The sequence below is a fragment of the Fundulus heteroclitus genome, chromosome 11 (genome assembly GCF_011125445.2).
Source record: "Fundulus heteroclitus isolate FHET01 chromosome 11, MU-UCD_Fhet_4.1, whole genome shotgun sequence".
NCBI classification, from domain to species: Eukaryota; Metazoa; Chordata; class Actinopteri; order Cyprinodontiformes; family Fundulidae; genus Fundulus; species Fundulus heteroclitus.
In genome coordinates, this window is record NC_046371.1 from 558,478 (window position 1) to 579,577 (window position 21,100).

General features: G+C 50.1%; 1 protein-coding gene across 2 annotated transcripts; it reads left to right on the forward strand.

Moving 5' to 3' along the window:
* Positions 1 to 845: 845 nt before the first annotated feature.
* map11 (microtubule associated protein 1) lies at positions 846 to 21,076 on the forward strand. 2 transcript variants are annotated; one of them, XM_012856466.3, is made up of 13 exons: positions 846 to 1,136; positions 2,704 to 3,029; positions 4,198 to 4,293; positions 4,376 to 4,505; positions 4,707 to 4,793; positions 15,172 to 15,292; positions 15,422 to 15,569; positions 16,616 to 16,698; positions 17,610 to 17,761; positions 18,737 to 18,873; positions 19,323 to 19,401; positions 20,308 to 20,422; positions 20,496 to 21,076. In XM_012856466.3, the coding sequence occupies exons 1-13, from the start codon at positions 941 to 943 to the stop codon at positions 20,650 to 20,652; spliced, it is 1,827 nt and encodes a 608-aa protein (XP_012711920.2). In that variant the 5' UTR covers positions 846 to 940; the 3' UTR covers positions 20,653 to 21,076. The 2 variants fall into 2 exon arrangements, with proteins under 2 accessions (XP_012711920.2, XP_012711921.2); XM_012856467.3 differs by having other exon boundaries at positions 2,707 to 3,029.
* Positions 21,077 to 21,100: the final 24 nt, after the last annotated feature.

Genomic DNA, 21,100 nt, shown 5'->3' on the forward strand with positions numbered 1-21,100 from the left:
TGTTTATTGGAAGTTTGGTTTCCCGCGCCACACGCCAGCCTGATCACTGCAGACCCGGAGGATCAGAATCCCGTCTGGGAGCATCATGTAGGGTAAAACCGATTCACGTCTGGCCCGATCTCAGGGACACATGAGCAACAAAATCAGTTTAGAAAGGTTATGGGTCCATTTCTAAGGCTTTGGCCCTCCAGAGAACCAAGGTGGACCATTATCTGCTCATGGAGAGAACCTGGAACCGTGGAGAACCTTCTCAGGAGAGATCATCCTACTAAAGTTACCCCAAGACTTCAGCAACGACTCATCCAGGAGGTCAGAGAAGAACCCAGAACATCTAAAGCTCTACAGGCCTGGCTGGTTTTGGGGGGCCTAGTCAAAGTCTGGGCTGAGATGCTGCAAAGATGAGCCAGAATACATCCACATTGGTGTTAAAGCATCATTGCCCGTTACATAAAGACTTCTTGTAGTCGTTAGGTTTAGGGTAATTACTTTTTCACACATGTTCAGGTTGGTTTAGATAGATATTACATTTATGATAATGATAATAATAATAATAATAATAATAATAATAATAATAATAATAATAATAATAATAATAATAATAATAATAATAATAATAATAATAATAATAAGTATTTATTTACTCGGATTTTCTTTTCCTGCTTTAAAGCCAGCAGCGTTTGACAGAAACCCGGGATTCTGTGTGTGTGTGTGTGGGGGGGGGGGGGGGGGGGGGGTGAATACTTTCTGCTGTTGCGGTGTTTTAGTTTCCGCAGCTGTAGTTGATGGACGCGGCCGCTGGGGGCGCAGCGGAGTCAGCTTCCGGCTTCCTGTTCCGCTGACTGGGCTCTTACTCTGAAAGAACCCGGAAGCGGGCGCGTTGATTGTTCTGGACGGCCCGTTGACTCCTGGTCCCGGTCCCGCTCAGCCTCCGGTCGTCGCCATGGTGCAGATGATGGAGTCGCAGTGCGAGTACTTCATGTATTTCCCGGCGGTGCCCATCACCGACCTGTCGGACCCGGCCCGGTACCGGAGCCTGCCCCGCCGCAGCCACCTCTACCTGGGCGAGACGGTCCGCTTCCTGCTGGTGCTGCGCTGCCGGGACGCGGCGGCGGCGACACCGAGCGAGCAGGGCCCCGGTAAGCAGGGGGGGGGGGGGGCGGAACCGGTCCGGATCAGAACCCGGATCAGGACCCGGTGCTCCGCGCTGTTACCGTGTGGCCGCTTGTTCTAGAGCCGCCATGCTGCTGGTTCTGGTGTCGGTATTCAGCGCCGGACCGGACCGGTCCCCGAACCGAACCTCCCCATGGCTGATAGTGCAGAACCTCGTAGAACAACATGGAGGAGTTTCCGTGTTCCAATCAGAACCGATGCAGTCCAAGCTGCAGCGGTTCTGGCGTTACAGCTGCTGGTGACCGGTACCGGAACCGGGGGTCTCAGTAGATCAAGATAAAAAATATTAAAATTAGTTTCGGTGAATCGCTTCAGAAAGTGAAAGTTACCATAGACGTTCTGGTTCTGATGGTTCTGATGGCTCTGATGGCTCTGATGGTTCTGGTGGTTCTGATGGTTCTGGCTCTCAGCCCCAGAGAACCCAACATTCCGGGCAGGACTGCTCCGGGTCTCATGTTCTGACCCGGTTCCTGGAATAAATCAGCTTCCTGGTGAGGTTCTGGTGTCAGTCTGCTGGACAGAACCGGCTCTGTGGGTTCACGCCTCACCGCCTGCTGCCAGCGCTGAGCAAGCTCTGCACCGGTGGCAGCATGGCAGGTGGCATGCTGGACCCCCCAGAACCTCCCAGAACCACCCGGACGCCCTGCGGCTGAACCTGTGGGCCCAGGCTGGTCCGGTTCTGGGCTGTGAGGGAACCGACTCTGGATGATGTCAGCACTTCCCTGCAGGTTCTCGCACTGGTTCAGTTTCACTCTGACGGATCATGTGACCCTCAGGCTGAAAGGAAGTCACCGGGTTTGGGTCGAAACCCGGCGCCGCCGTCAGAAACATCCAGAACCAGAACCAGGAAGAGAAACTATTATTATGTCAGACGGCTTTATGTCAGAATGAAAGAGAAACTTTCAGTTTCTGTTTCAACCAGAAACTCACAGCTTGTTTCTGTGGGCTGAGCCGGTTCTGGTCCAGCTTCCGGTTCTGTTTGGTTTCATTCAGGGTTAAAGGTACATAGCCTCGTTATATACTTATTAAAAATAGACCAAAAAACGTTTGATCCTGATAAAATAAAGTTATTTATACACCAAGCCTCCATCCTGATAATGTTCTGATGGTTCTGTTTGAGCCTAAACAGAACCAGCGCCGGGTGCGATTAGCAGATATAAACAGATATAAACAGGTGTGGAGCCATTTAGTGACAGAACTACCATAATGCCGGTTTGCTTAATTAATAAATAACTTATAAATAATTACTTTTTGTTCACTGGATCTTTCTGCATCCTTTCACTGGGAGATGCTAATAGCCGTTAGCCACTTCCTGGTTTTATGCCCTGCTGCACATGCTCAGTGCGTACTTCCATTAATATCATACATAAACATAAAAGTCTTTATTTACTAACAAACTGAGATAAAAACAAAGCATAAAAGACCAAAATAACAACTAATATCTTTCATAAATAAAGAGTGATCTGCTGATTTATAAATAAATAAAACTTGATGGACCTTTAACGTTCTCCGCTCCTGCTCTCCCTCCTCCAGCAGGGGGCGCTGACGCCACAGCGGCCGCTTTCGGCACCGAGTCGCCCAGCAGCCGGGCGTGGCGGGAGCTGGCCGGCTCTCTGAGCGCCGTGGCCAGCGTGAGTCCGGGCGAGAACAGCCGTCACCGGGGCAACCACCACCAGGACTACCAGAGCAGCGGCGACGAGGACGGAGACGACGACTACATGGCGGCGGCGGAGGCGGCCATCGCGGCGCTGGGCAGCAGGGTGGACTCCCGCTGCCGCAGCTTCAGGGACTGCAAGCCGCTGCTCATCCACAACTCGTCCGGGACGGCGTCCAGGGAGTTCCGCCGCGCTCCTGTTCAGGTACCGTCTGGGACACGGGTGGGACACGGACGGGACATGTCTTGGACACGGGTGGGACACGTCTCGGACACGTCTGGCACACGGGTGGGACACGGGTGGGACACGGGTGGGACACGGGTGGGACACGTCTTGGACACGGGTGGAACTCGGGCGGGACACGTCTCGGACTCGGGCGGGACACGTCTGGGACACGGGTGGGACTCTGGCAGGACACGGGTGGGACACGTCTGGGACACGGACAGGACACGGGCGGGACACGTCTGGGACACGGACAGGACACGGGTGGGACACGTCTCGGACACGGGTGGGACATGTCTTGGACACGTATGGGACTCGGGCAGGACACGGGTGAAACACGTCTCGGACACGGACGGGACTCGGGTGGGACACGTCTTGGACACGGGTGGGACACGTCTGGGACACGGGTGGGACATGTCTTGGACACGTATGGGACTCGGGCAGGACACGGGTGAAACACGTCTCGGACACGGACGGGACTCGGGTGGGACACGTCTTGGACACGGGTGGGACAGGGGTGGAACTCGGGCGGGATACGTCTCGGACTCGGGCGGGACACGTCTGGGACACGGGTGGGACATGTCTTGGACACGTATGGGACTCGGGCAGGACACGGGTGGGACACGGGTGGGACATGTCTTGGACACGTATGGGACTCGGGCAGGACACGGGTGGGACACGTCTCGGACACGGGTGGGACATGTCTTGGACACGTATGGGACTCGGGCAGGACACGGGTGGGACACGTCTCGGACAGGGGTGGAACTCGGGTGGGACATGTCTGGGACACGTACGGGACACGGGTGGGACATGTCTGGGACACGGACGCGACTCGGGATGGACACGTCTTGGACACAGGTGGGACATGTCGGGGACTCGTCTGGGACATGGGTGGGACCTTCTGGAGAAGGTCGGCGTGGTCTGACCCGGTTCTCTGGTTCTGGTTCCGTCCAGCCTCAGCGTCCTTCGTTTTTTAGTCTCCCTCCAAACCTTTCATCTTTTCATCGGTCCTCTGATCTTATCCTTAGCAGACCGGGGAACATTTTACCTCCACAGTCCAGTTAGGACGTGAGGAGGATCATCTAAGCCAGACGGGTCTCTGCAACATCTGCTGACGTTGTCCACCTGCATGTCCTCTCTCCCTGTGCAGTCTCCTCTGGACGAGCCGGTGGTCCTGACAGAAGAGGTGATCTTCCCCCTCACCGTGTCTCTGGACAAGCTTCCCGTCAGCACCCTGAAGGTGAAGGTGAGGAGGAGCTCCAGCAGCAGGTTCCTGCCGGTGCCCAGGTTCTGCTCGGGTCGGAGCTTCATGCTGTGTTCTGCTGCAGGTCATGGTGACCGTGTGGAAGAAGGAGGCAGAGAAGGTGGAGGTGCAGGAGCTGGGATACCTGAGCGTCCTGCAGCACCGAGAACCGACGCACACCTTCAGACACGACCTGAACACCTTCAAAGCTCAGGGTAGGTCTCACACCGTGTTCTGCTTCTGGTTCTGCTTCTGGTTCTGGTGGACCTGGAGGTTACTCCATGTCTGTGAAAACTGACGCACTGCAGTACCAGGTTGAGACACAGGTGGCAGTGTCACCAGACCGCAGAACCAATCAGAACCACGATGGTTCTGATGGCTGATGATGACGTCCTGTCTGGTCCTCCTGTCCACAGTGAGCACCACCCTGACCGTCCTGCCGCCCCCCACCGTCCGCTGCAAACAGATGACCGTTTCTGGGAAGCACCTGGCCGTCCTGAAAGGTGAGGCTTCTGCACCTGTCGCCTCATTGGTCCAGACCCTGAATCTGTTGCCTCATTGGTCCAGACCCTGAATCTGTTTTCTCATTGGTCCAGACCCTGAATCTGTGTTCTCATTGGTCCAGACCCTGAATCTGTTGTCTCATTGGTCCAGACCCTGAATCTGTTTTCTCATTGGTCCAGACCCTGAATCTGTTGTCTCATTGGTCCAGACCCTAAATCTGTCACCTCATTGGTCCAGACCCTGGATCTGTTTTCTCATTGGTCCAGACCCTGAATCTGTGTTCTCATTGGTCCAGACCCTGAATCTGTTGCCTCATTGGTCCAGACCCTGAATCTGTTGCCTCATTGGTCCAGACCCTGAATCTGTGTTCTCATTGGTCCAGACCCTGAATCTGTTGCCTCATTGGTCCAGACCCTGAATCTGTCGCCTCATTGGTCCAGACCCTGAATCTGTTGTCTCATTGGTCCAGACCCTGAATCTGTGTTCTCATTGGTCCAGACCCTGAATCTGTTGCCTCATTGGTCCAGACCCTGAATCTGTTTTCTCATTGGTCCAGACCCTGAATCTGTCGCCTCATTGGTCCAGACCCTGATTCTGTTTTCTCATTGGTCCAGACCCTGAATCTGTGTTCTCATTGGTCCAGACCCTGAATCTGTTGCCTCATTGGTCCAGACCCTGAATCTGTTGCCTCATTGGTCCAGACCCTGAATCTGTGTTCTCATTGGTCCAGACCCTGAATCTGTTGCCTCATTGGTCCAGACCCTGATTCTGTTGTCTCATTGGTCCAGACCCTGAATCTGTTGCCTCATTGGTCCAGACCCTGAATCTGTGTTCTCATTGGTCCAGACCCTGAATCTGTTGTCTTATTGGTCCAGACCCTGAATCTGTCGCCTAATTGGTCCAGACCCTGATTCTGTTGTCTCATTGGTCCAGACCCTAAATCTGTGTTCTCATTGGTCCAGACCCTGAATCTGTCGCCTCATTGGTCCAGACCCTGAATCTGTTTTCTCATTGGTCCAGACCCTGATTCTGTTGTCTCATTGGTCCAGACCCTGAATCTGTTGCCTCATTGGTCCAGACCCTGATTCTGTTGTCTCATTGGTCCAGACCCTAAATCTGTGTTCTCATTGGTCCAGACCCTGAATCTGTCGCCTCATTGGTCCAGACCCTGAATCTGTTGTCTCATTGGTCCAGACCCTGAATCTGTGTTCTCATTGGTCCAGACCCTGAATCTGTTGCCTCATTGGTCCAGACCCTGAATCTGTTTTCTCATTGGTCCAGACCCTGAATCTGTCGCCTCATTGGTCCAGACCCTGATTCTGTTTTCTCATTGGTCCAGACCCTGAATCTGTTGCCTCATTGGTCCAGACCCTGAATCTGTTGCCTCATTGGTCCAGACCCTGAATCTGTGTTCTCATTGGTCCAGACCCTGAATCTGTTGCCTCATTGGTCCAGACCCTGATTCTGTTGCCTCATTGGTCCAGACCCTGATTCTGTTGTCTCATTGGTCCAGACCCTGAATCTGTTGTCTCATTGGTCCAGACCCTGATTCTGTTGCCTCATTGGTCCAGACCCTGAATCTGTGTTCTCATTGGTCCAGACCCTGAATCTGTTGCCTCATTGGTCCAGACCCTGATTCTGTTGCCTCATTGGTCCAGACCCTGAATCTGTGTTCCCATTGGTCCAGACCCTGAATCTGTTGCCTCATTGGTCCAGACCCTGATTCTGTTGCCTCATTGGTCCAGACCCTGATTCTGTTTTCTCATTGGTCCAGACCCTGAATCTGTCGCCTCATTGGTCCAGACCCTGATTCTGTTTTCTCATTGGTCCAGACCCTGAATCTGTCGCCTCATTGGTCCAGACCCTGATTCTGTTTTCTCATTGGTCCAGACCCTGAATCTGTGTTTTCATTGGTCCAGACCCTGAATCTGTTTTCTCATTGGTCCAGACCCTGAATCTGTTGCCTCATTGGTCCAGACCCTGATTCTGTTGCCTCATTGGTCCAGACCCTGATTCTGTTGTCTCATTGGTCCAGACCCTGAATCTGTGTTCTCATTGGTCCAGACCCTGAATCTGTCGCCTCATTGGTCCAGACCCTGATTCTGTTTTCTCATTGGTCCAGACCCTGAATCTGTTGCCTCATTGGTCCAGACCCTGAATCTGTTGCCTCATTGGTCCAGACCCTGAATCTGTTGTCTCATTGGTCCAGACCCTGAATCTGTGTTCTCATTGGTCCAGACCCTGAATCTGTTGCCTCATTGGTCCAGACCCTGAATCTGTTTTCTCATTGGTCCAGACCCTGAATCTGTCGCCTCATTGGTCCAGACCCTGATTCTGTTTTCTCATTGGTCCAGACCCTGAATCTGTTGCCTCATTGGTCCAGACCCTGAATCTGTTGCCTCATTGGTCCAGACCCTGAATCTGTGTTCTCATTGGTCCAGACCCTGAATCTGTTGCCTCATTGGTCCAGACCCTGATTCTGTTGTCTCATTGGTCCAGACCCTAAATCTGTGTTCTCATTGGTCCAGACCCTGAATCTGTCGCCTCATTGGTCCAGACCCTGAATCTGTTGTCTCATTGGTCCAGACCCTGAATCTGTGTTCTCATTGGTCCAGACCCTGAATCTGTTGCCTCATTGGTCCAGACCCTGAATCTGTTTTCTCATTGGTCCAGACCCTGAATCTGTCGCCTCATTGGTCCAGACCCTGATTCTGTTTTCTCATTGGTCCAGACCCTGAATCTGTTGCCTCATTGGTCCAGACCCTGAATCTGTTGCCTCATTGGTCCAGACCCTGAATCTGTGTTCTCATTGGTCCAGACCCTGAATCTGTTGCCTCATTGGTCCAGACCCTGATTCTGTTGCCTCATTGGTCCAGACCCTGATTCTGTTGTCTCATTGGTCCAGACCCTGAATCTGTTGTCTCATTGGTCCAGACCCTGATTCTGTTGCCTCATTGGTCCAGACCCTGAATCTGTGTTCTCATTGGTCCAGACCCTGAATCTGTTGCCTCATTGGTCCAGACCCTGATTCTGTTGCCTCATTGGTCCAGACCCTGAATCTGTGTTTCCATTGGTCCAGACACTGAATCTGTTGCCTCATTGGTCCAGACCCTGATTCTGTTGCCTCATTGGTCCAGACCCTGATTCTGTTTTCTCATTGGTCCAGACCCTGAATCTGTCGCCTCATTGGTCCAGACCCTGATTCTGTTTTCTCATTGGTCCAGACCCTGAATCTGTCGCCTCATTGGTCCAGACCCTGATTCTGTTTTCTCATTGGTCCAGACCCTGAATCTGTGTTTTCATTGGTCCAGACCCTGAATCTGTTTTCTCATTGGTCCAGACCCTGAATCTATGTTCTCATTGGTCCAGACCCTAAATCGGTTTTCTCATTGGTCCAGACCCTGAATCTGTGTTCTCATTGGTCCAGACCCTGAATCTGTGTTTTCATTGGTCCAGACCCTGAATCTGTTTTCTCATTGGTCCAGACCCTGAATCTATGTTCTCATTGGTCCAGACCCTGAATCGGTTTTCTCATTGGTCCAGACCCGGAATCTGTGTTCTCATTGGTCCAGACCCTGAATCTGTTGCCTCATTGGTCCAGACCCTGAATCTGTTGCCTCATTGGTCCAGACCCTGAATCTGTGTTCTCATTGGTCAAGACCCTGAATCTGTTGTCTTATTGGTCCAGATCCTGAATCTGTGTTCTCATTGGTCAAGACCCTGAATCTGTTGCCTGATTGGTCCAGACCCTGAATCTGTGTTCTCATTGGTCCAGACCCTGAATCTGTGTTCTCATTGGTCCAGACCCTGAATCTGTGTTCTCATTGGTCAAGACCCTGAATCTGTTGCCTAATTGGTCCAGACCCTGAATCTGTCGCCTCATTGGTCCAGACCCTGATTCTGTTTTCTCATTGGTCCAGACCCTGAATCTGTTGTCTCATTGGTCCAGACCCTGAATCTGTTTTCTCATTGGTCCAGACCCTGAATCTATGTTCTCATTGGTCCAGACCCTGAATCTGTTGCCTCATTGGTCCAGACCCTGAATCTGTGTTCTCATTGGTCCAGACCCTGAATCTGTTGCCTCATTGGTCCAGACCCTGAATCTGTTGCCTCATTGGTCCAGACCCTGAATCTGTGTTCTCATTGGTCCAGACCCTGAATCTGTTGCCTCATTGGTCCAGACCCTGATTCTGTTGCCTCATTGGTCCAGACCCTGATTCTGTTGTCTCATTGGTCCAGACCCTGAATCTGTTGTCTCATTGGTCCAGACCCTGATTCTGTTACCTCATTGGTCCAGACCCTGAATCTGTGTTCTCATTGGTCCAGACCCTGAATCTGTTGCCTCATTGGTCCAGACCCTGATTCTGTTGCCTCATTGGTCCAGACCCTGAATCTGTGTTCTCATTGGTCCAGACCCTGAATCTGTTGCCTCATTGGTCCAGACCCTGATTCTGTTGCCTCATTGGTCCAGACCCTGATTCTGTTTTCTCATTGGTCCAGACCCTGAATCTGTCGCCTCATTGGTCCAGACCCTGATTCTGTTTTCTCATTGGTCCAGACCCTGAATCTGTTTTCTCATTGGTCCAGACCCTGAATCTGTCGCCTCATTGGTCCAGACCCTGATTCTGTTTTCTCATTGGTCCAGACCCTGAATCTGTGTTTTCATTGGTCCAGACCCTGAATCTGTTTTCTCATTGGTCCAGACCCTGAATCTATGTTCTCATTGGTCCAGACCCTGAATCGGTTTTCTCATTGGTCCAGACCCTGAATCTGTGTTCTCATTGATCCAGACCCTGAATCTGTGTTTTCATTGGTCCAGACCCTGAATCTATGTTCTCATTGGTCCAGACCCTGAATCGGTTTTCTCATTGGTCCAGACCCTGAATCTGTGTTCTCATTGGTCCAGACCCTGAATCTGTTGCCTCATTGGTCCAGACCCTGAATCTGTTGCCTCATTTGTCCAGACCCTGAATCTGTGTTCTCATTGGTCCAGACCCTGAATCTGTTGCCTCATTGGTCCAGACCCTGATTCTGTTGCCTCATTGGTCCAGACCCTGATTCTGTTGTCTCATTGGTCCAGACCCTGATTCTGTTGCCTCATTGGTCCAGACCCTGAATCTGTGTTCTCATTGGTCCAGACCCTGAATCTGTTGCCTCATTGGTCCAGACCCTGATTCTGTTGCCTCATTGGTCCAGACCCTGAATCTGTGTTCTCATTGGTCCAGACCCTGAATCTGTTGCCTCATTGGTCCAGACCCTGATTCTGTTGCCTCATTGGTCCAGACCCTGATTCTGTTGTCTCATTGGTCCAGACCCTGAATCTGTGTTCTCATTGGTCCAGACCCTGAATCTGTGTTTTCATTGGTCCAGACCCTGAATCTGTTTTCTCATTGGTCCAGACCCTGAATCTATGTTCTCATTGGTCCAGACCCTGAATCGGTTTTCTCATTGGTCCAGACCCTGAATCTGTTGCCTCATTGGTCCAGACCCTGAATCTGTGTTCTCATTGGTCCAGACCCTGAATCTGTTGCCTCATTGGTCCAGACCCTGAATCTGTTGCCTCATTGGTCCAGACCCTGAATCTGTGTTCTCATTGGTCCAGACCCTGAATCTGTGTTCTCATTGGTCCAGACCCTGAATCTGTTGCCTCATTGGTCCAGACCCTGATTCTGTTGTCTCATTGGTCCAGACCCTGAATCTGTTGTCTCATTGGTCCAGACCCTGAATCTGTTGCCTCATTGGTCCAGACCCTGAATCTGTTTTCTCATTAGTCCCAACCCTGAATCTGTTGTCTCATTGGTCCAGACCCTGAATCTGTTATCTCATTGGTCCAGACCCTGAATCTGTTGTCTCATTGGTCCAGACCCTGAATCTGTTGTCTCATTGGTCCAGACCCTGAATCTGTTGTCTTATTGGTCCAGACCCTGAATCTGTTGCCTCATTGGTCCAGACCCTGAATCTGTGTTCTTATTGGTCCAGACCCTGAATCTGTTGCCTCATTGGTCCAGACCCTGAATCTGTTGTCTTATTGGTCCAGACCCTGAATCTGTTTTCTCATTGGTCAAGACCCTGAATCTGTTGCCTCATTGGTCCAGACCCTGAATCTGTTTTCTCATTGGTCAAGACCCTGAATCTGTTGCCTCATTGGTCCAGACCCTGAATCTGTTGTCTTATTGGTCCAGATCCTGAATCTGTGTTCTCATTGGTCAAGACCCTGAATCTGTTGCCTGATTGGTCCAGACCCTGAATCTGTGTTCTCATTGGTCCAGACCCTGAATCTGTGTTCTCATTGGTCAAGACCCTGAATCTGTTGTCTTATTGGTCCAGATCCTGAATCTGTGTTCTCATTGGTCAAGACCCTGAATCTGTTGCCTGATTGGTCCAGACCCTGAATCTGTGTTCTCATTGGTCCAGACCCTGAATCTGTGTTCTCATTGGTCCAGACCCTGAATCTGTGTTCTCATTGGTCAAGACCCTGAATCTGTTGCCTAATTGGTCCAGACCCTGAATCTGTTTTCTCATTGGTCCAGACCCTGATTCTGTGTTCTCATTGGTCAAGACCCTGAATCTGTTGCCTGATTGGTCCAGACCCTGAATCTGTTTTCTCATTGGTCCAGACCCTGATTCTGTTGTCTCATTGGTCCAGACCCTGAATCTGTTGTCTCATTGGTCCAGACCCTGAATCTGTTGCCTCATTGGTCCAGACCCTGATTCTGTTGTCTCATTGGTCCAGACCCTGAATCTGTTGTCTTATTGGTCCAGATCCTGAATCTGTGTTCTCATTGGTCAAGACCCTGAATCTGTTGCCTGATTGGTCCAGACCCTGAATCTGTGTTCTCATTGGTCCAGACCCTGAATCTGTGTTCTCATTGGTCAAGACCCTGAATCTGTTGTCTTATTGGTCCAGATCCTGAATCTGTGTTCTCATTGGTCAAGACCCTGAATCTGTTGCCTGATTGGTCCAGACCCTGAATCTGTGTTCTCATTGGTCCAGACCCTGAATCTGTGTTCTCATTGGTCCAGACCCTGAATCTGTGTTCTCATTGGTCAAGACCCTGAATCTGTTGCCTAATTGGTCCAGACCCTGAATCTGTTTTCTCATTGGTCCAGACCCTGATTCTGTGTTCTCATTGGTCAAGACCCTGAATCTGTTGCCTGATTGGTCCAGACCCTGAATCTGTTTTCTCATTGGTCCAGACCCTGATTCTGTTGTCTCATTGGTCCAGACCCTGAATCTGTTGTCTCATTGGTCCAGACCCTGAATCTGTTGCCTCATTGGTCCAGACCCTGATTCTGTTGTCTCATTGGTCCAGACCCTGAATCTGTTGTCTCATTGGTCCAGACCCTGAATCTGTTGCCTCATTGGTCCAGACCCTGAATCTTTTTTCTAATTAGTCCCAACCCTGAATCTGTTGTCTCATTGGTCCAGACCCTGAATCTGTTATCTCATTGGTCCAGACCCTGAATCTGTTGTCTCATTGGTCCAGACCCTGAATCTGTTGTCTCATTGGTCCAGACCCTGAATCTGTTGTCTTATTGGTCCAGACCCTGAATCTGTTGCCTCATTGGTCCAGACCCTGAATCTGTGTTCTTATTGGTCCAGACCCTGAATCTGTTGCCTCATTGGTCCAGACCCTGAATCTGTTGCCTCATTGGTCCAGACCCTGATTCTGTTGTCTCATTGGTCCAGACCCTGAATCTGTTGTCTCATTGGTCCAGACCCTGAATCTGTTGCCTCATTGGTCCAGACCCTGAATCTGTTTTCTCATTAGTCCCAACCCTGAATCTGTTGTCTCATTGGTCCAGACCCTGAATCTGTTATCTCATTGGTCCAGACCCTGAATCTGTTGTCTCATTGGTCCAGACCCTGAATCTGTTGTCTCATTGGTCCAGACCCTGAATCTGTTGTCTTATTGGTCCAGACCCTGAATCTGTTGCCTCATTGGTCCAGACCCTGAATCTGTGTTCTTATTGGTCCAGACCCTGAATCTGTTGCCTCATTGGTCCAGACCCTGAATCTGTTGTCTTATTGGTCCAGACCCTGAATCTGTTTTCTCATTGGTCAAGACCCTGAATCTGTTGCCTCATTGGTCCAGACCCTGAATCTGTTGTCTTATTGGTCCAGATCCTGAATCTGTGTTCTCATTGGTCAAGACCCTGAATCTGTTGCCTGATTGGTCCAGACCCTGAATCTGTGTTCTCATTGGTCCAGACCCTGAATCTGTGTTCTCATTGGTCAAGACCCTGAATCTGTTGCCTAATTGGTCCAGACCCTGAATCTGTTTTCTCATTGGTCCAGACCCTGATTCTGTGTTCTCATTGGTCAAGACCCTGAATCTGTTGCCTGATTGGTCCAGACCCTGAATCTGTGTTCTCATTGGTCCAGACCCTGAATCTGTGTTCTCATTGGTCCAGACCCTGAATCTGTTGCCTCATTGGTCCAGACCCTGATTCTGTTGCCTCATTGGTCCAGACCCTGATTCTGTTGTCTCATTGGTCCAGACCCTGATTCTGTTGCCTCATTGGTCCAGACCCTGAATCTGTGTTCTCATTGGTCCAGACCCTGAATCTGTTGCCTCATTGGTCCAGACCCTGATTCTGTTGCCTCATTGGTCCAGACCCTGAATCTGTGTTCTCATTGGTCCAGACCCTGAATCTGTTGCCTCATTGGTCCAGACCCTGATTCTGTTGCCTCATTGGTCCAGACCCTGATTCTGTTGCCTCATTGGTCCAGACCCTGATTCTGTTGTTTCATTGGTCCAGACCCTGAATCTGTGTTCTCATTGGTCCAGACCCTGAATCTGTTTTCTCATTGGTCCAGACCCTGAATCTGTGTTCTCATTGGTCCAGACCCTGAATCTGTTGCCTCATTGGTCCAGACCCTGAATCTGTGTTCTCATTGGTCCAGACCCTGAATCTGTGTTCTCATTGGTCCAGACCCTGAATCTGTTGCCTCATTGGTCCAGACCCTGATTCTGTTGTCTCATTGGTCCAGACCCTGAATCTGTTGTCTCATTGGTCCAGACCCTGAATTTGTTGCCTCATTGGTCCAGACCCTGAATCTGTTTTCTCATTAGTCCCAACCCTGAATCTGTTGTCTCATTGGTCCAGACCCTGAATCTGTTATCTCATTGGTCCAGACCCTGAATCTGTTGTCTCATTGGTCCAGACCCTGAATCTGTTGTCTCATTGGTCCAGACCCTGAATCTGTTGTCTTATTGGTCCAGACCCTGAATCTGTTGCCTCATTGGTCCAGACCCTGAATCTGTGTTCTCATTGGTCCAGACCGTGATTCTGTTTTCTCATTGGTCCAGACCCTGATTCTGTGTTCTCATTGGTCCAGACCCTGAATCTGTAATATCAGTAAGCGTTATTGTTTATCTCCTCTGGGACCGGTTCCAGGAATGTTGGGGCATTTGTGGGATCTTCAGAAGGTTTCTGTGTCTTCTGACCTGTTTCTCTTCAGCTTTGTGGAAAAGTCCTGATCCATCTTTCATTTTAGTTTCTGGGTTAAAATGAATCTAAGGCACATTGCTAAAGTATTCACCCCCTGAAGCTTTTTATATTTTGTCAAGTTCCAGCCAAAAACTATTTATTTTAAAATGATTTAGGTAAAATGGAAAAATATTTTTTTGCTAAAATGAAATCTGAAAAGTGTGGCGTGCATTTGTGTTTAGACCCCTTTACCCTCATCTCCCTAAATGAGTTCAGCTGCCATCAGAACTAATCAACCAATCAGCAACCAGGGTCAGCTGTGTGTAGGTTACCCTCAGTATGGATCCAGAGGTTCTGGTTCTGGCCTCAGACGTTCTCTAGAGAACGTTAGAGAACATCCAGCATCATAGAGACCAGGAACCCAGCAGACGGGTCAGGGAGGAGGTTCTGGTCCAGTTTCCAGCAGGTCAGGTTCTACAGAACCTCCCAGAGTTCTGATCATCATCTGGACCTGGAGAGAGGATGGACCACCTGCAGACCTACCAGGACATGGACGTCCACCTGGACTGACAGGCTGGACCAGGAGAGAAGCAGGAGGACCATGGTGGCTCTGGAGGAGCTGCAGAGACCAGCAGCTCAGGTGGAGAGCTGTCTGACCTTTATGGAAGAAAACCAGAAGAAGCCATGATGGACCAAGATGATCTGACCAGAGTAGACCAGGCTTGAACAATGTGGCTGAAGGTGGAACATTTGCTGTGTTCATCAACCTGAACACGCCGTCTCTGAGGTTCAACACGGCGGTGACAGGATGGCTGCAGCTAGAACCAGAACCCCTGTTAGAACGGCCTAGTCAAAGTCCAGACCTGAATCTAGCCGTGTTTGTAGAGGTGATGTTCTCAGATGTTCTCCATCCACCCTGACCGCTCTCTGTTCTGCTGCCAGTCCTGAACGAGTCGTCCCAGGAGGAGCTGAGCATCCGGGACGTGCGGATCCTGCCCAACCTGAACGCCTCCTACCTTCCCATGATGCCCGACGGCTCCGTGCTGCTGGTGGACAACGTCTGGTACGTCCCGCCGTCCGCGTCCCGCCGTCCGCGTCCCGCCGTCCGCGTCCCGCCGTCCGCGTCCCGCCGTCCCCGTCCTCCCTCACGCTTCCAGACGCCGCTCAGCTCTCTCCCTCTGCTCGTCTGCAGCCATCAGTCCGGCGAGGTCGGCATGGCGTCCTTCTGCCGCGTGGACAGCGGGGCCTGCCGCCTTCCCAGCATGCTCGGCGCTCTGGAGGAGCACGACTTCCTGTTCCAGCTGCACCTGAACGACGTTCCGCAGGACGACTCTAACGAGGTCTGCGTGCTCGGTGGCGCCCCCCGGTGGTTCTAGTCTGACTGCTTGTGGTTTGGTGTCCGTACATTTAGGTTCAGCATCTTTACCTCGGTCACGTTCTAAAGTGTTCAGTCAGGTTCCACGGCAGGGAACCAACGAGGTTCCCCTGGTGGGTTCTGGTTAGAACCAGGTGGTTCTGGTCGGTTCCCCTGGTGAAGATCAGAAAATAAATCTGTCGTTGCATCTTCATGAGCCCACCCTGAAGGTCCAGAACATTTACCAGAGGGGGAACCACAGGGGAACCAGAGAGGAACCAGAGAGGAACCACAGGGGAACCAGAGAGGAACCAGAGAGGGAACCAGAGAGGAACCAGAGGGGGAACCAGAGGAGAACCAAAGAGGGACCAGAGGGGGAACCAGAGAGGAACCAAAGAGGAACCAGAGAGGGAACCAGAGAGGAGCTAGAGAGGAACCGCAGGGGAACCAGAGGGGAACCAGAGAGGAACCGCAGGGGAACCAGAGATGAACCAGAGAGGAACCAGAGGGGGAACCAGAGGGGGAACCAGAGAGGAACCAGAGGGGGAACCAGAGGGGGAACCAGAGAGGAACCGCAGGGGAACCAGAGAGGAACCAGAGAGGAACCAGAGGGGGAACCAGAGAAGAACCAGAGGGGGAACCACAGGGGAACCAGAGGTCCAGATCTGTGATCCAGCGTGAGAGGAGGAGACAAACGGAACCAGCAGAGGAGCCCAGAGGTTCTGCTGCTTTTAGTAGAACAATCATCTCCAGAGTTCCCTCACTGATCTAATGTTCTCAGACTGAAAGGTTCTGCAGCGCTTCTTTAAAACACCTTCAGTCAGAATCGTGCTGCAGAGGTTCTAGAGGAAACAATTTCTTAGAACAATTTATTTATTACTGCTAGAACGTATAATAAATGATCTGGTTCCTCTGCAGGTTGGAGGACGGTTCTAGATCACAGGGAGACGATGAAGAGTCAGACCAGCAGCTTCCTCAGCTCCAGGTTCTTCAGCACGCTGACGTTCTCTCTGGGTTCCTCTGTGTTCTCAGGGCTTTGAGGTTCCTTTGGTGGCGGTGCTGCAGTGGTCCACTCCCAAGATGCCGTTCACCAACTGCATCTACACCCACTACAGGTGAGCGCCGCCTCGGTTCCACGCACCGGTTCTGTTCCTCAGAATATTGAAGAATGTGAGTCCAGGAATGTGGACCTCTGGTGCCGTCTGGACGGGTTAAACCCGGAGAACCCGGTTCCCTCGGCATCAACAAAGGATCTAAAGTGCAGTGGAAGTAATAACGCAGGGAATATGATTAAAACCTGTAAATAGAACCATATGAACATCCACATCGTCCCAGATTGTTAATCTGATAAGAAGCCTGCAGACCAGGGAGGAACGCTCCAGTTCAGGGCGGTTCTGATGGTTCTGGTTCCGGACCGCTCTGACTCCACTGGACCCCTGTGTGGGCGGGGCCTCCTGAACCGCTGCAGTCCAAACTTTGGGATCTTCAGACTTTGCTTCATGATCCGCTCAGTGCTGTAATTACTGTTCTGCTGTAGTTTTTCCTTCCACTCAACTTTCCATCAATCACTGAGTCTAAAACTGAAGAGCTGTGGCGTCTTCCCTCCCAGTGGAGCGAGTCGTGTCTGCAGAACCTCTGACGGTTCTGCCCACGACTGTGTCCACCTTAGCAGACATTTCTGTATTAAAAACTGCATTTTAATTCGTTAATCCCTGTAAATCAGAATTATCTGATTATCTGATTACTGTGTATTTATTGGCAGCTGTAATGCTCCAGCTTTACCACTAGGTGTTGCTCTTTCCAAACATGAACCAAAGCCAGATTCAGTTTATTCCTGCCAGGTTTCTGCTCTTTAATAAAATTACAGTAAGACGAAAGAGCAAACATAAACTCTCTGAAAGACAGAGCAGGATTTTATTGTAATATTATATATATTTATGTATATTTAGCACCATAACAGTCAGATGTGGGGCCTTGTGAGGGCTGGAGGTCTCAGCAGCGCCCTAACCTGCCGTCTCTCCTCCAGGCTGCCCAGCATCCGTCTGGACCGGCCCCAGTTCGTCATGACCGCCAGCTGCCCCAGCTCCGTCAAGGTCAAAGAGGACTTCAAGGTCAAATACGTCCTGATCAACAACCTGCAGGATTTCCTGGCCGTCCGGCTCCTCTGGACTCCTGAAGGTCAGGTTCTGCAGCCGGCGGTGTTGGTTCTGCGCTGAACGTTAGTCTGACTGCCGGTGACGATCCCGCTGAAGCCGTAAATCCATGTTGTTGAGTCCTTGGCGCGTCCTGAGATTTAAAGAGACGGCACCAAAACGAGTCGCTCTGAGAGGAACCTGAGATCAGGGACCAAAGCGTTGTGGTTCCACTTCCTAGAAACCACAGCTCTGTGTGAACAGAAGGCGATTTGTCTCCTTTAAATTCTTCAGGTGTCCTTAACATCTCTGTGACAAAAGAACCGTTTTCCTTCTTGATCCCAAACAGGAAAATATTAGTTTTTCCTCTCCTGCTCGTCGGATCAGAATAGAAGCCATGAAAACATTTTATCCAAATAAAATATGCGGAGAAGCTTCATGGCCTCCATCAGAGTATCAGGGAACCATGATGCTTTTCTCAAAGGTACATAGCCACGTTCTATGCTTAAAAAAAAAAGAACAAGAAACGTTTAATCGTTATAAAATAAAGTTATATCCACCAAGCCTCCATCCTGATAATGTTTGATGTGGTTAATAGAACCAGCACCAGGCGCGATTAGCAGATATAAACAGGTGTGGCGCCATCTAGTGACAGTATCACAGAACTACCATAAAGCCAGTTTGCTTAATTAATAAATCACTATTAAATAATGTCAGACTGAGCCTGAATACAACGCCTCTGCAATGAGTAAAGCAGCAGCTCAGCGTGATGAAGAAGGTTATTAATTAAATAAATGATCTACAGCAGCTTTAAGAGCCTCATATCAGAACATTTACTCCCGTCAGTCAACTCTGCGTCACATCTGAGCCTCGGCAGGTTCTGCTCCCTCTCCTCTCATGGGACGCTCCATGGTGGATCTAGACGTGTCCGCCTCTCTGGTGGAGTCAGGAACCGGCGTGTGGTTTCACCCTGCGTGTTCTGCGGTGGTTCCCTCAGTGTTCCTGTTGTTCCTGTGTTCAGGTCGCGGTCGGGGCGAGGACGCCACGCTGGCGCCGGTGGTTTGTCACACGCCGCTCAGCAACCTGGGTCACTGTCGCAAAGGCAGCACGCTGTCCTTCAGCGTGTCCTTCCAGATCCTCAAGCCGGGACTCTACGAGGTGGGTGGAACCGCCCGTCCTGGTTCTCTGAGCATCACGGGTTCTCTAAGCATCACTGGTTCTATCAGCATCACTGGTTCTATCAGCATCACTGGTTCTATCAGCATCACTGGTTCTATCAGCATCACGGGTTCTGTTCTCATGGTTCTGTTTTCAGGGAATACTCATGTTAGCTGTTAAATTTGACTTTATTCATTATTCTCTGGATTTCATGTTTTCTTACTTGTTCTTCAACAGATTTTCATTTATTTTTATTTTTAATTTATTTATATTCCTTTGATGTTTTTATTTTTAGGGCTCTTTGAGTCCTCAGACGTATAAAGTTGTCTATAGATCAGGTCGACTCCATAAATGAGGAACTTTAGGCTGTGTGACGTTCTCCTTTTCTACGTTTATAGTCTTTATAATCAGCTTCAGGGTTCCCTGACGTTCCTCTGGTTCTCTTGCAGCTGAGTCAGCACATGAAGCTAAAGCTTCAGTTCACAGCTTCAGTTTCCAACCCTCCTGCTGACGCCCGGCCGCTCTCACGTAAGAACCGCCTCTTTGTTAACAATAATAATGATAATGATAATAACAATAATAATGTTATTAATAATAATAATGTTAATAATGTTAATAATGATGATGATGATGATGATGATGATGATGATAATAATAATAATAATAACAATAATACTGATGATGATTATAATAATAATAATAATAATGATGTTATTATTAATAATAATAATGTTAATAATGTTAATAATGATGATGATGATGATGATGATGATAATAATAATAACAATAATACTGATGATGATTATAATAATAATGATAATAATAATAATAATGATGTTATTATTAATAATAATAATAATAATGTTAATAATGGTAATAATGATGATGATGATGATAATAATAATAACAATAATACTGATGATGATTATAATAATAATGATAATAATAAAAATGTTATTAATAATAATAATAATGTTAATAATAATAATAATGTTAATAACAATAATAATAGTAATAATGATGATGATGATGACGATGACGCCAATGTGGCGTCGACGAGCGATTCTCACCGAGGAGTGACGGAGCCGAGTGAGACCCTGACCCGGCAGACCGGGTCGGTCCTGGACCCGGCTGAGCGGAGCCTGTACTGTTCTATTGGTGCAAAGTTCTGTTCAGGCCCGTAAAGAACTGAATGGACTCAGTCAGGGGGTTTTATTGGAAGATGGATGGTTTTGGGTTTTCTGCAGGTCAGAATGAAGCTGCTCTGGTCTCACGATCGTTAATGAACCCAGAGGGATTAAATCCAGGGTTCTAACGACGTGTGGCGCTGCCGGTCCACTGAGCTCCCTGGTTCTGCCTCCGGTTCTGCCTCCGGTTCTGCCTCCGGTTCTGCCTCCGGTTCTGATGGAGGCGGGGCTTCTGTTGTGTCTCCAGGTAAAAACAGCCCGTCCAGCCCGGCCGTCCGTGACCTGCTGGACCGGCACCAGGCCAGTCTGGGCCGATCCCAGTCCTTCTCGCACCAGCAGCCGTCCCGCTCGCACATCATGAGGTAAAACGCTGAGTCAGCACGCCGCCGCCGCGCCCCTCAGGCAGCGCCGCTAACCACGCGTGTGTCCCTGCAGGACGGGCAGCGCCATGGAGCGGCGGGCCATCACGCCGCCGGTCGGCTCCCCGGTGGGCCGGCCGCTCTACCTGCCGCCGCAGGACAAGTCGCTGCTGGCCGTGGACAAGATCGCCAAGAGGGAATGCAAGGTTCTGGTGGTGGATCCAGTCAGCTAGGTTTCAAACCGGCAACCGAACAAAAAGATGTGAAACTACTGAAGAGACGAAACGCTGGACTGTCCTGCTGGAAGGTTTCTGGGAGGCTTAACTGTAATTTATTTATTGTTTTAAGGCGTCTGCAGGCAGCATTAGCGGTCCTGAACATTTCCTGAAAGTCACTGAGTATTACGGTTCTGCAGACGTTCTGGTTCTGATCCAGCCTGCAGAACCGAGCTGGAAACCCAGAGTTGCTTCATCAAGTGTTACCTCGTTGGTTCTGTGGTGTTTTTAACGGTGCAGCTTCAGCTTCACCAGCTTCTGTTTACAATCAGCATGGCTGTCGTTCCTCTGCAGGTTACCGAACGTCAAATAAACCCGAGAAACTGTCCTGTTCACTGGAAAACAACCTCCTGCTGAGATCCCTACAATACAGCTCCCTGCTATAAAGGTTCTCCATGTTCTGTCA